Source organism: Calidris pugnax, unplaced genomic scaffold (assembly GCF_001431845.1).
Source record: "Calidris pugnax isolate Ruff unplaced genomic scaffold, ASM143184v1 scaffold56, whole genome shotgun sequence".
NCBI classification, from domain to species: Eukaryota; Metazoa; Chordata; class Aves; order Charadriiformes; family Scolopacidae; genus Calidris; species Calidris pugnax.
Genome location: NW_015090839.1, coordinates 17,388,080 through 17,402,844, shown reverse-complemented (window position 1 = coordinate 17,402,844; position 14,765 = coordinate 17,388,080). Strand labels below are relative to the sequence as shown.

The window sequence follows — 14,765 nt, the reverse complement described above, 5'->3', positions numbered from 1 at the left end:
TTTTTTTTTTTTTTTTTTTTTTTTTTTTTTGGGCTGCTCCAAAAAGAGTCTGCCGTGTCTGAACGCTTAAGGTCAGCGTGCTAATCCCCACACCACTGCAAGTCTCTGTGTGCAGGAACCCCCTTCTCCCCCCATCAGCTCTACCCATTCCCAGCACCATCACAGACCCTGCTCTCCCTTTAAAGAGAGAGGAGAGGAGGAGCAAAAGGAAGATGAATTTACCGCAGTGGATTTTACAATTGCCTCTCGCGTCCCGGTCGGAGGGGGGGTGTTTGCAGAGCTGCCCGCGTCTAACACGAGTGTAAAGTAGCTCCAGGACAGAAGAAAACTCCATACCCTGCCGCTGCCAGAAGTGCAACTCCATACTCGCCCTGCCCGGCGGCTTCGTCCCTTCCCCGCCCTCCCACCGTGTGCCGTGCCGAGATGCATCCAGCCAGTAGAGGACGGGGTAGGTCCCCCCGGCCGTCAGTCGGTAGGGGCTGCCCGGCTCGGGACGAGCTGATCCCGTACTAAGGACTGACCCTGGCGGAGAGCGGAGCACGCACAGCTGGGGGTGCCCGGCCCCGCACCGTGCCTGGAAGCACCGCCCGCTCGGCATCTTCCTCCCTCCGGCGGCCGGGTAACCCCGCGCTATCTCCCGCGGAGAACTGCCCTCTAACTTCGGCTCCGACTCCACGGGTTGCGGGCAGGATGGGGGTTGCGGCATCCCCCTTCTGCCCCGGGGGCAACCGGCCCCTTCCTCTTCCTCCTCCCAGCGCCGGGCTCCTGGCTGGAGCCCCTCTGCCACAGCCTCTTCCCCGTGTCCTGCCGGGGGCGGAGAGCCCTCCCCGGAGCGCCTGAGCGCCGGCCGGGCTTCAGCACCTCGGACAGCTCCCGGCCGCCGGCGGGCTGGGACCGGGACCGGGCAGCGGGGTGTCGCCGGGCTCTGCCCGCGGAGGGGACATCGGTGCCCGCGGAGGGGACATCGGTGCCCGCGGAAGGGACATCGGAGCCCGCAGAGGGGACATCGGAGCCCGGCTCCGGACCTGCCTCGGTGCCCCGGTGTATTGCGTACCGCCGGCAGCCCTCTGCTGTAGCAGCACGCCGCTCTGCCGAGAAGGACGCCGAGAGATACACACACACACGCACGCACGCTACCACTCGCCTCCCTCACGGAGCCAGAAGAGGGCTTATCTTTGGGCTCGGAGCCTGTTTGTCTTCTGTGGATCGGGATTTACAAGCTCGGACGGTGCCTGGTTACAGCGGTGTATGAGTCTACAGACCCCCGAGGTGCGCTACAGGGTTAGAAAGAAACCTCGGATCTGTCACGCTGTGGAGGGGTTAAGTAAACCCTAGACAAGCAGCAAAGCCACCCTAAGCCTTCCTTCCAACCAACTTTACCCCCCCAGCCTCGAGAATTTCCTCCTTTCCTCCTCCCTCCACGCTCCTTCCTTTGGAGACTGTAGGATGAGGCATTTCCTTCTATCTGGCTCAGGGTAAAAGCATACCCTGGGGGCAGCAACACACATCTGGCAGGGACTGAAAGGTTTTAATCCAGCCTCTACTGCAATCAACAATGGCAAATGAACCAGTGATTCTGAATGTTTATGACATGGTGAGTATGAAGCAGTACTGATTTGGGGGGGCTGGCAGGGGGGCAGTGGGGCCAGGTGGGAGTTTGTGCTTGGAGGCAGGCATTATATGAAGAGGAGCCAAGCACAGATCCCCAGAGAGGCTGATCACCAGCCCCACGAGCTCCTCATCCTAGCATATTATGTTCTGGCTGTCAGAGATGATGCTGACCCTGTCTTTTTCTCTTTGCAATGTTTAGCATATGGGGCCAGATTACAGGTAAAACTCTGCCCAATTTTCTGCAGGATCTTTCAGGAGCAGCACTGAGTGTAGGGCTTTTCAATTTTCTGTTGTCCCAGTTAAGGAAGGAGATGTGATCACCTCTCTCTTTGTTGGAGATAATTGTCCTTTAATTTTGAGTGAGCTATAGGGCTATGGGGAAGGGGTCAGGATTTCATTCAGGAAGGAGAAACAACTGTGGAATTGCAGGAGGGACATAGTTTCTAGGCTAATAATCTGGATCAGTCCCTCATACGCATAAGATTGTAGTTTTCTCTGAAGGTTAATTGCAACAACAGGAGTAAGAAATTGTCTGAACTGGTGAAGTTTCAGCACAGGGAGGAGCACAAGGGACATGCTGCTTGACAATCTTTCCTGAAAGTTCACAGTGTAGCAAGTGGCTTTCCTCACTCTCCTCTTGCAAGGGGGAACGTGAGTGGGAATTATCTGTGCTAACAAATCAGAAAATCCAAATCCTAGCCTTCACACAAGCCCTCAAAGAGAAGGCAGCTTGGCACAACCTGTTTGCTTTCTGGTCTGAAAGAAGCTCAGGAGAGGTATGACAGAAGAAGAATATTGTGATGGTAACATACTTCCCCTCTGCTTTTTTTGTTTATGAACTAATGATAAAAAAAAAAAGTAGTTTTCAGATATTCCAAATACCCCTCTGCTTTTTTTGTTTATGAACTAATGCTAAAAAAAACCAACGTAGTTTTCAGATATTCCAAAATTTGGTGAACTTTGCTGGGGAAAATGCAACATTATGAGGTCCAGGTGCTTACTGAGCTCTAAATATCTAGCTCCAGACCTTTAAACATTATGGCATATGTTTGCTTTTTGTCATCAGGCAGTGACAACTTTCAACAGGAATCCCACAGAATAGTGTGGGTTTCCCTGTTGGGGGAATCCAGAGAATAGACACCAAAGAGATTAGCAGTAGGTTGATGTAAATGTCAAGCCTCTTCTTATTACAATGATTAAGTGATCTTTTGTTGACTAAAAAAGCTGGGTTGTTTTCTGAGGGAAGGAGGAGTGGTGAGGGCTAATTAGGTAGGACTGTATCCGTATTGAAGGGCAGTCTGAAAAACACAACTACAGTGGCCTGAAGCTGCCACATCCAGAGCTATTATTGGTAAAATTGAGCAAGTTGGGGTAAAATCCTTCCCTAGGCTTTGGTCTCGAGTGTTTAATGGTCAGTTGCTCGGCAGCCTGAACTGTGAACGCCTCCAGGCTGTTCTTCAACCAACAAGTCTGGTAACCCAAGCAGGTGGTAGCTGGTGCTTGGTGACAAGGGACTGGCATAGCAGATTGCACACACAAGAGTTTCTCATTAATACTTTGAGGAAGATGAAGGGGCTGTGTTGCCCTTTTCCTATACCCGCTGTCTTCCTTGCAATTTTTTCAGTTTGTTCTGCAGCAGGCTGTGCTCTGAACTTTCCTCTCTCAGCCACCGTTGAGTTGTCCCAAATCAGCAAACATTTTGCTACTGAGCTGAGGAGATCTGAATTCTGGATGGACACGGTCTTTGCCTTTTTTTTGGGCGTGATTGACACCAAAGATGAAGCCCAAAGGAATTATGGGAGCAGGGACTTGCTGTTCATGGTCACTGTGTTCTGAGATGGACACCCAGACACAGTGAGCTGAATTGAGGTCATCAGTTTAATTCAGACTGAGTAATTTTTGCTGCTTAGCAGCAAGCCATGCAAACCTTTACATGTGAGTACTAACTCCACGGGTTAACCACTCCGTACATAGAAACCGTTCTATTTTCATATAGCATCTGATTGACTACCACTGAGTCACCTCTAGTTCAAGTCCTACAGTATGATTATTGCGGCTACATGCTTTTCCTTTGCTGCTATGATTTTAGCACCACGGAGTTTGGAATGTAGCCACGCGAAAATCTGCATTTTGTTACACTGTGGTGGGGAATTGCGGGGGAACTGGGAAATGAGCACATTTGCTTGAATGACTGTTGGAAAACTAGCCTCAATGGGGAAAAAAAAAAAAAAAAAAAAAAAAGCTGGGGATAACAATTAACTGGATGTAAAGCTGTGCTTTCCTGACAAGGAACATGACCCCTGTATGGCATCTGGAAGCACTTACGCTGCTGGAAAACTTACCCCTAGGGCAGAAGTTCAATTATGGGCTTTCTGCAGCTCTGAAATACCCACTCTGTGTCGTCTTGTGAAATGGGCATATCCTTTCTACTATCTTCCCAGCCTCCAGCCACTTTTCTGGGACTTCACAGATCACATGTGCTTTCTAGGATTAAAAGAGAAACCCAAAGGGGAAAAAAAAAAAAAAAAAAAAGACAGCTGGGGATAACAATTAACTGGATGTAAAGCTGTGCTTTCCTGACAAGGAACATGACCCCTGTATGGCATCTGGAAGCACTTACGCTGCTGGAAAACTTACCCCTAGGGCAGAAGTTCAATTATGGGCTTTCTGCAGCTCTGAAATACCCACTCTGTGTCGTCTTGTGTATTCAAAGATTATAGCCATTTATCCTTTTACCCGTTGGATACGTACCAGGCTTCTTTGGGAAAAAAAGTGCTTCTATTTAATGAGCTGTTTTGCGAAAATAGCTGAAGCAGGTAGATCTATTTGTAGACTTATTTTCTTCAGCATAAAAGAATTAAGCGAAAATCACTGGGCATTCCAAGTGTTCAGAACACCATCATCAAAAGCAACTTCCCTCCCCCTCGGCACGCAGGGTGATTATATCCTGTTTTATCTGTTGCTAAAGAGCTTGTACACACCTGTACACCTGCAAAACAGACAGGGCAGGAGAGCTTTGCTGCTCAACCAGGACATTTTAAGGAGTGAATTTGCAGGGTACTGAACTCTGATTTAAGGTGTAAGTGTGAACACAGAATAACAAAATGGATTGGGGGTTTGATCATGGATGAATCTCTTTCCTAATCTGAATCCAGCTCTCGCATAGACTTACTCTAGGCCAACAGCTGTTTGCAGACCTATAACTGGGTCTATAAAATCTATGACAGAGTTTGCTCTGATCAGTTAGTTATCGGTTTGCCTTCAGATGGAAAAATCAAATTCCTCTTCATAACTTGCAGCTCTCTTCCCACCACTCTGCCTTAATAAGCTCTTTATTATGGATCAGATCTTACTTAGATCACAGGGTTGACTTTCTTCAGCCAGGATATCATCCTGTTTCCTCATCACTTTAAGTCTTTGTGGCTTACTTTGGAATAGTTGACTTAATCACTGTACATTAATAAATGTTGCCTACTTAAATCAGACAGAAGAGTAACTGCAATTATTGCCTAGGTTTAAATCTTTAACAAGCAAGCTAAACACACTCCACTAAAAATAGTTCACTTGGCGAAGATTCAAGTTGGGGGCTCTCATAATATTTTCAGCTTATTGCATAGCACGTTCATGCTATCAAATGAAAAGCAAAGATATTCATATCACTGCTGTCCCTCTTTTGTTACAGATATGGTTGTCTTGAATTTCCACTGTCTTTGCAGCTGATAACATGCAAAACTGTCATTTTGATCTACTGGCATTTTTGCTTACTCTTTATGCTGGGGAAAATGAGCCCCTGAGATGTGCTGCAGAGGAGAATGAGATCCCTGGTCAGCAGGGAGCCAAGCAGCAATAATGTAGGGTCTGTTTGGATGAGAGAGGTGAGTCTCTTTCTCAGCCTTGACCCACTCTTATTCCATTGACTCCACTGGCATCACTTGTCATTCTCTCTGGAGTGAATGAGAGGGAAATAAGATTCAGATCACTGGAGATGCACTAGCTCTGAGATTTTTCCCTGTAACTTCCAAGTTCAGAGAGGTAGCCAAAATGTACTTACTTATAATGGACCTCCCATATTCTTTCAGTTCTATATATAATTTATATCATTTGCCAGCTAAATGGCTGAAGACTAATGGCTGATGGCAAAAGATGGCCCTGCAGGTGACTGACCGGGGTCTCCCTTGATCAGTGGGTGATTGTGTCATTGATTTGATGTCTCCAAAACACCACTGAGCGGATCGTCCAAGTGTCCCTGACAGAAAACCAAACGCAATAGCATTGTTGTTTCCACAGCAGGGATGAAGGCCCCTGTTGCGTGCTTGTGACATTATGGCAAGCAGCCTGTATTGAAGTAGGGGTGGCATTTTGGGCTGAGGCTGTAAAAGCTTATAGTCATGCATGTAGTTTCCAAGAGTTCCAGGAAAATGAATCTCACTCCTGATTTTTATTGATGCGGTTGAATGGAACATCCTGAGAGGCTGCATCTGCACAGAGGGCAGCATTTCTGGGGAGGGAGAGATGGAGGAAGGTGGTGTTACAAATCATAAGAGTTTGTAATGAGTTTATCTTCTTCCATGGGAGAGCAGAAGCAGTTTCAGCTGTACCACTAAGAAACATTGACTATGCTCCTTGTAGTCAGTCAGCTTGTGGTCCTCCAGCAGAGGCTGATCAGAGGATGATCGCAGCCTGGTGATTGGCTTAGGTAGGGACAAGAGCTCTGATGAGATGGTTTCCATCTGGCTCTACAAATGTCTGTGATCATACAGTTGCTTATACATAGAGCTGAGACCGAGTGCTGGCACGAGGGTGCTGGGTCAAGAGGGAGAAGTTGCAAGAAGCAGGCTGGCTTTTCTGTCAATCCCACGAGGGAGGGGGGAGGATTTTTGGACAAGCAGTTAGTTTTGGTGTGGGCCCATGTATGTGGGACTCTGCAACAGACCCTGGAGTAGGGTAAAAGTTGGGTTTTAGTTTTGTGCTCTGAGAAAAGGGTTGTGAGAGAGTCCCTGCATGAAGACAACACACCAGCTAAGGTGAGAAAAGGCATAAAGCTAGAAGGTCTGTATGCCCACAGGGTAAATGCATAAAATTTTAGTGCTTTAAGCCAACTTCTGTGATACAAAAGAATATTATGGAAGTGGGAGTTACTTTTCCTTTTGCGCTTTTCAGATCTGTAATTTTCAGCGTTTTGCTTTAACATAAGTTGATTGTGTGTGATTTGGAGGTGGTGACCTGTGTGTACTATTGAAAACCAGCACATACTACCATCCTAGCATCGCTTTTTGGCTTCCTGTGCAAGTGGAAATGAAAGACTGAGACTCTTAGCCACTATAACTAAATGCTTTGGGACTGAAGGAATAGAGGTGCTTTGTACCTCTACCTTCATTCAGTACATAAGGAGCCTTTGAATCTATTTTAGAAACAGCAACAGGATTGCAAGCAGAGCACTTCATTCTGTGAAGTGATTGTTTTAAGCACTGACTAGATCAGGGAACATTTTATTGTCTCTCTGGAGAAAAGAACAAGTCTAGTTACTCAGAAAAATGTCAACACGTGTGTGTTAGCAGAGGTCTCAGATGCTCTCAGCTCACTTAGTCAGAAGAGTGAGAAAACCTATTGCAGGTGCTGGTCCCGTCTCTGCGCTACTTGTTCGTTGTTTGTGAGCTGCTCCGTGTGGAGAAACGCAGCACCACCTGACTCTATTTGGTATTCCAGGAAGGCACATAGAAAGGAAGGTGACTTTTTTTGTCAAGTAGGTTGATAGCTGTGGAGTTACTTGCTGCAATGAGCTGAAGAGATGCTCTAAGTCAATAGAGCAACTTGTGGTCTTTAAAGATTAAGTGCTACAGAGTCACTAGGATCTCTTCTTTCCTTATCCTCCTTTTTATGTTGGCCAAACTGAATGTATTAAACAAATGGAGACCAAAATGTGAAATTTTGCTTTTGGGAGATTTTAATTAAATTCTGGCAACTCTTAATATATATATATATATAAAGTTGTTCTGAAACAAAATCACCACTTTTTAAAACACATTAAATGAAATGTTTTGACTCTTCCTTAAAATATTTGCCAGTCATCTCTGGCCAAAACTATTTGCCAAATCTGAATCATTTCAGTTCTCCAAAACACGCTGTTCACTCAAAAGTTTGCCACGTTCTAGGAAGGGCTTGGTAAGTGTATCATATTCTTATTTATTCTGTGGCTACTTTCAAAGCTCATAAGAATTCCCTCTTCCATGAATAAGCCCTGGCTAAGGAGGATCTAGGGTGTTTTATCTTCTTCACGGGTTTGTTGTAGGGATGTCAAAGGTAAATCCTTAGATTCCTGAAGGAAAAGGGGAAGATTTTACTTTTGAACTCTTAATGTATCCAGAGCCTTATTCATTCTGCTGTCTTCAAACAGTATTAAGTATGGCATATGAGATATCAAAAGAGAATGGTGAGATAGCAGGTGCCTGGTGCCAAGTAATGGGTTCCCCACAGTGCTACAGCGTGTCCTGCCCAGGTGCTAAACTGCCTTTGCTCCTCAGAGTAGTTGAACATGGTACCAGTCACAGGCAGTAGTGTAAGGGATCAGGTAGATCTCAGATGCTTGTTTTTTGTGTCATCCTAGAGCTTGCTTTCGTTTGGCCTTCTGTGCTGGTTGGTTTGTTGTTTGTGGGTTTGTTTTTTGGTTTTTTTTTTCGGTAGGACTGATTTTAAGCTGTTAAACTATGCTTATGCTGTATTATATGTCCAGGGTTCATAATCGCTCATGTAAAATAATGGTCCCAATGCAAAATCTGTAGCAGTGATGTCATGCTGAGAGCTGTTAAACTATGCTTATGCTGTATTATAGGTCCAGGGTTCATAATCACCCATGTAAAGTAATGGCCCCAATGCAAAAAAAATACTTATTATGGGTCCAGAAACTCTCTGGGAAGATTCTTGGTGAGAGGCCAAAGAGACCAGACAGACCACTGCTGTGAATAAGACAAGAAGCAGAGAAAGCTGCTCTGACTGGAGGCCAGCAGAGTCCTGAATGCAAGTTATGAGAGGGCTATCCAGACAGTTTCACTTTTCTTGGATGCAACATTTCCCAGTGCAAATGTTCTTTTAAAAAAAAAGTGTTATGGCAAATCTGAAGGCAGTACATTAGAGTTTTCAAATAAATCAGGCTGGGCAGCCTGGAAATGTGTACAGGTGAGGGAAACTAGGCTTTGTTTCTGCTTCTCTTTTCCTCCTAGACTGCCTCAATTTAATTTGAGTGACAACAGGGTGACCTCAGGCAGGCCAGTCATAGGGACTGCTGCCTTGCTCTGCTTGAACTCCGGAGCAGAGGGAAAAGGGAAGCAGTTTGGTGACGCAGAGCACTGTGTTATAGTCAGTGCCTGGTTCAAGCCTGTGATTTTAAGCTGTTAAACTATGCTTATGCTGTATTATAGGTCCAGGGTTCATAATCACCCATGTAAAGTAATGGCCCCAATGCAAAAAAAATACTTATTATGGGTCCAGAAACTCTCTGGGAAGATTCTTGGTGAGAGGCCAAAGAGACCAGACAGACCACTGCTGTGAATAAGACAAGAAGCAGAGAAAGCTGCTCTGACTGGAGGCCAGCAGAGTCCTGAATGCAAGTTATGAGAGGGCTATCCAGACAGTTTCACTTTTCTTGGATGCAACATTTCCCAGTGCAAATGTTCTTTTAAAAAAAAAGTGTTATGGCAAATCTGAAGGCAGTACATTAGAGTTTTCAAATAAATCAGGCTGGGCAGCCTGGAAATGTGTACAGGTGAGGGAAACTAGGCTTTGTTTCTGCTTCTCTTTTCCTCCTAGACTGCCTCAATTTAATTTGAGTGACAACAGGGTGACCTCAGGCAGGCCAGTCATAGGGACTGCTGCCTTGCCCTGCTTGAACTCTGGAGCAGAGGGAAAAGGGAAGTGGTTTGGTGATGCAAAGCACTGTGTTGTAGTCAGTGCCTGGTTCAAGCCTGTAAGAAAATGATGAAATGCAACCAGACATCCCTTCTCTCTTCCATCTTTGGAGAGAGGAAATAAATTGGAGGAAGAAAAGATAAAAAACCTAATACACAGAGATGCAGCTGAGTCCATTCCTTCAAAAAGAAGGAATCCAAACATGGCATCTGATCTAAACCAATTAAGAAGCTAAAGAGAATGTGCCATGGCCTAGGTTAATAAGTCCAGAGATGAAGTGTGCCCATTTATGCATAACAAATGGATTTTTGTTGTCCTAGCAACAGCCTGGAGATGTATTATCCCTCAAAGGAACAGTCTGTTTTGATGTTGTCAGGGTGACAAGCTGGCTACCTGTCCATGTTACTGCTGATCTTCTGCAGCTCTGCAGTTCTCTAGCTGACTAGTCTATGCTTATGCATGAGATGTTTTCATGGCTATCTCTTGACTGTATGCAGAGCGTTGCTATCTCCAGCTACGGCGTTCATCCCATCAGAAAGCTCATTGAACCAGTGCTCTGTTGCCCGGAGGAATGACTTGAACTGACTCATCCAGGGCAACGCGGGAGTTCTCGCTTCTGCTAGTCCTGCACGTGCTAGGAAAACTGCTCCACAGCACGCTGTCCTGTACATCAGCAAACAACAGAAAACCTTGTGAGTGAGAAGAACCTAGGATAGCTAACACAGGGTTAAAAAAAAAAGCGTGAACTCTGCTTCTGGAGCAAAGCTTCACAGGTCTTGTCATTAGCCCAGGTCCCGCATCAGTGCTCTTGAGTCAGTTCCTGCAGGTGACAACCTGAATTAGTGTCCCTAAAGTGCTCATTTCAAGGCAAGCTGTAGTCTTGTGGAATCAGGAGTCTTATGGGCAGGATTTCAGGTGTCAGCCTGAGGGCTCAAAGTATGGTCAGCTCTAACCGTCCTGTACATCAGCAAACAACAGAAAACCTTGTGAGTGAGAAGAACCTAGGATAGCTAACACAGGGTGAAAAAATGCATGAACTCTGCTTCTGGAGCAAAGCTTCACAGGTCTTGTCATTAGCCCAGGTCCCGCATCAGTGCTCTTGAGTCAGTTCCTGCAGGTGACAACCTGAATTAGTGTCCCTAAAGTACTCATTTCAAGGCAAGCTGAAGTCTTGTGGAATCAGGAGTCTTATGGGCAGGATTTCAGGTGTCAGCCCGAGGGCTAAAAGTATGGTCAGCTCTCTATCTGTATCTCTATCTGCATGAACTCTGCTTCTGGAGCAAAGCTTCACAGGTCTTGTCATTAGCCCAGGTCCCGCATCAGTGCTCTTGAGTCAGTTCCTGCAGGTGACAACCTGAATTAGTGTCCCTAAAGTACTCATTTCAAGGCAAGCTGAAGTCTTGTGGAATCAGGAGTCTTATGGGCAGGATTTCAGGTGTCAGCCCGAGGGCTAAAAGTATGGTCAGCTCTCTATCTGTATCTCTATCTGTAGAGATACAGAAAACTTGCTGCTACTGGAAGTTGTCCTTTAACCCCATCTACAGGCAAAGTCACAGTCCCCTGGCCTGTCTCTGAGCAACTCTGAGAGAAATGATTGTTTCCTCTTGAAACCATATGGAAGCTGGTTTCCAGTGAATTTTCTCTGGTGCTTTTTGGCGTTTCCCCAGAGAGCAAGGCAGACTCCTCTTAGAACATGACACTTCTGTCAGCAAGATTTAGCCTCTGGCTCATTAGGCTGTCAAGGTTCCTAATGTCACTTGGCTATTCTTTAAAACAAACAAACAAAACCCCAAACCAAACAAAACCCTCTCAGTATTGATGAAAGCTGATGTGTTGACAGTACTGGAGACTGTCGCTCTCCTACCAGATAAATTTGTGCTGGCAGTAGCAAAGCAGACCCTTCTGCCTTTTGTACCTCATCCCTGGTTTACAGGTTGAGCAGCTCTGGTGTCGTGGCTCAGCTGGTCATCAAGATTCCTACTGTGGCAGCCCACTGGGGCCTGTTATGCGTGTGGTGGGAGCTTCTGCTGGGGACAGCTGAGCATTAGCGATAGAAACGGAGCTACCAAGTTGGAAGAGCTGTCAGATCCATTTCTAAGTGTGGTGATGGGCAGGTATATAGTTGTGCATTAGTGCAATGAACTGAATTTAAATGGGTGTCCTAGGGCCGAAAGCTACGTTGGTGACCTGGGTTGCCCTTATTTGAATTGTTTGTTTCGGTCTCTCTTGTTCCTGTCATTATGCCAAGACATGACGTAGCTGAGGCTGGGGAGAGAGGCAGAGATCAATCAATAAATAAATTTTGTATTTCTGTTGGGGGGAAAAAAGAAGCAAAATTCACAGGTCTGATTATTCTTTCTCTAGCAAATGAGCTCAAAGTGTTAGGAAAGAAAAAAATGTTTGATACCATTCTGGGTAAACACTGGATGTTCTTGAGTATGAAAGATCTAGAGAAATGAAAATAGATATCTCCTTACTTCAGAGCTTTATCTGATGAGCATGTGAATCTGTGAGACTTCTCATCTCAGAGCAAAATATGAGGCTACATCCTAAGAGTGGAAAATGGTTTTAATTGGTAACCTAGTTTTTCAGTAATGAAACTTAATGTGTCTGTAAAAGCAATGATAAGGGAAGAATAAATGCTGTGGGTTACAAATGATGTCTAATACACAGGAATGCTTATCTACAGAAGCAAGTGTCAGATGCCAGAGATGCTGAAAGCATTGCAGCCTGTTTAATGCCTTCAGCATGTGGGCCAACACATGGGTCGAATCCATGTGACTACTGATAGATCCGCTTCTCCGGGAGATGAAGGACCTGGCACAGCAAAAAGCTCTGTTGATAACATGGTTTGCTGAACCTTCAGCCATGGATCTGTTACTGTGCTTTCCAGGCAGCCTTACTTAAAACAAGGAACTATCAAGCCCTTTGCTATTCTCTTCAATATCTTCTCCTAGGGATTGATTTATACTGGATACTGATGCAAGAAGTAAAAGCTTCCTAGATGCAGATTGCTGCCTTGGGGTTTAGAGTGCATGAGGAGCCCAATGTTGCCTTCTAAAGTGAATTATAGGCTTTGCCATAGGTTAGCTTTTCCCAGGTACACGATGTTCTTTTAGACATCTGTTCTTGGCTTATCTGTGTGCTTTGCCCTCTTTGGGACTATTTGAAACAAGTGATTTTATAATTGCCCTGTATTTGTAATTTCCCCCAGCTCTGGATTAGTCTGGTGAATGTGAGAAGTGACAGAAAGAGAGGACCAAGAAGCTAAACAGGAACTAATCTGATAAATCATTCCCTGTGTCATTAAATCTTGGGCAGTACTTTGGACAAGAGCCTCAGCTGGTTTCTTCTAATTGCATAAGAAGAGGCCTAGGTTGTAGGTATTTCCAGGCAGGGCTGAGGTGCTTTCTCAGCAAATCACTTATCTAGAAAAGGAAAGGCTCCATTCAGCTGCCTAAGCACAGATATCAAGAGCCATTGTAGGATATCCATCTGACCTCTGGCTTCCTCTCAGAAAAGGTCCAGGTCTGTTCCCTCATGGATCCTGTTTCATAGCTATCAACTTTGTAGAGGCATCTTGAATATTTTAGGGCATTTGAGATGGCATGACATGCCCAGAGGTTCTGGCATGAGTGCTGCTTATGTGCTGGGGGAGGATCAGGAGTAGCTCTGCGTTTGACTTCTACCATCTAGTGTGCTGATGCATCTGGAGTGACAGAGACCTGGTTAAAAACCCTGAGGGACTCAAACATAATTGCCCCTTTATGCAGGTCTGCCATAGAAGCAGACAGCCAGAAACTCTGGATTTGGGTTTTCCAGGTCTCTTATGTCAAAACATTTAGGTTTTGTTGGAAATACATACTTAGCAGAAGAGTGGATATTCCCAGTGGATCCTAGCTATTCCAGGAGGGTGTCCAGGCTGGAGCCAGGCTATAGTGTTACTCACACTTGTTCTCTGGCCCACTGAACGTTTATTTTATATGAAAGGAATTTTTTCTCTACTTTGTATGAAGAAAACTGTTTCACCACGAAGGACTGAGAATGCCTGACTCCAGATATTGAGACATGACCAGGCTGCTTCCCTCTGAGACAGGTGGAGAGTCACATCCCCTCTGGCAGGCTGAGGTGGTTAGAAAGTTGGTCTGAACCCTCCTGGACAAGTGTCTGCACTCCTGATTATCAGGTACAAGCAGAAAGCACTTGCTTCTCCTGGTAAGTAGAGGCCAGCTTTGCTCTTCCCTCTTTCTATTGCTTTGTTTCCATTCAGAGCATTTTTAGACGCAGGTTTTGTTGTCCTGAGAGGATGTCTTCTGCCCTTTCATGATATCACAGAATTGTCAGAGTTGGAAGGGACCTCTAGAGATCATTTAGTCCAACTCCCCTGCCAAAGCAGGATTGCCCAGAGCACGTTACTCAGGACTGCACCCAGGCAGGTCTTGAAAATCTCCAGACTGCCTGTCTAACCTGGAGAGTCAATTACTTGTGCAGCCTTTTTTTTCGAAGTCTGTCCCAACACTGAGAATACACGGGCCAGTGCATCTTTAGAGTACCCCTGTGGTGGAGGCATTGTAGAAAGGTGGGAAGGCAGTGCTGCAGGTTTCCGAATCTGCAGAGACCAGAGCTGAAATCCACCCACCATCTGTCTCCAGTTCTAACGCTCATTGTTCTTGATTGCAGTGGCATTTGCTGTGCCCTTGTTCCCTCTAATTTTTATGGCTGCTTGTTATCCAAGGCAGCTGGCTATCTTCTCTTTGGCAGTTCTTTGGGATGTGGAATAGACCTCTTCTGTTTTCTGCTGCTGGAGCAATGTGCCTTGTGTGCTTCCTGCTGCAAGAATATTGGGGGCCAATGCGTTGAGGAATGGGTTGTACCGAACTGAAACAGAACAGATGAATTCCAGTGTAAGCCAAGAAGAAACAGGGGCAAACTAAATAGGTATATTTCAAGCTCAGGTGGTTTTGGGACCAGAAGAAAGGGTGTACTTATTTTTTTTCCCTATGGGTCTCATGACACAAGCAAAAGAGCTGTGGCTTGGGCTGAGCAAAAGCCTCTAGAAGGATTAAAAAAATGCAAACCACGTGAATCCGTGAAAATTCCAGTTGTTTTTATTGTTCAAGTCAAATTCTGTCTCCTCCCTTGGGCCAAGTGCTTCTGGCAGGAGATACTCTGCATCATGATGGCCAAAGGCTTTGGTAAAGCCAGGCAAGCAGGCAGGACACCCCTTAGGGGGCAAGGCAGGCCAGAAAGGT

At 45.7% G+C, this 14,765-nt stretch overlaps 1 protein-coding gene across 1 annotated transcript in view; it reads left to right on the top strand.

Annotated features, from left to right (window-relative positions):
- The first annotated feature begins 110 nt into the window (after positions 1 to 110).
- The window catches only part of LOC106887982 (desumoylating isopeptidase 2-like), a 61,567-nt gene continuing 46,912 nt past the window's right edge, over positions 111 to 14,765 (top strand). Inside the window, exon 1 of the mRNA XM_014941863.1 lies at positions 111 to 1,594. Within this exon, the coding sequence (XP_014797349.1) occupies positions 1,556 to 1,594 (39 nt within the window). The 5' untranslated portion in view covers positions 111 to 1,555. The remainder of the gene's footprint in view (positions 1,595 to 14,765) is intronic.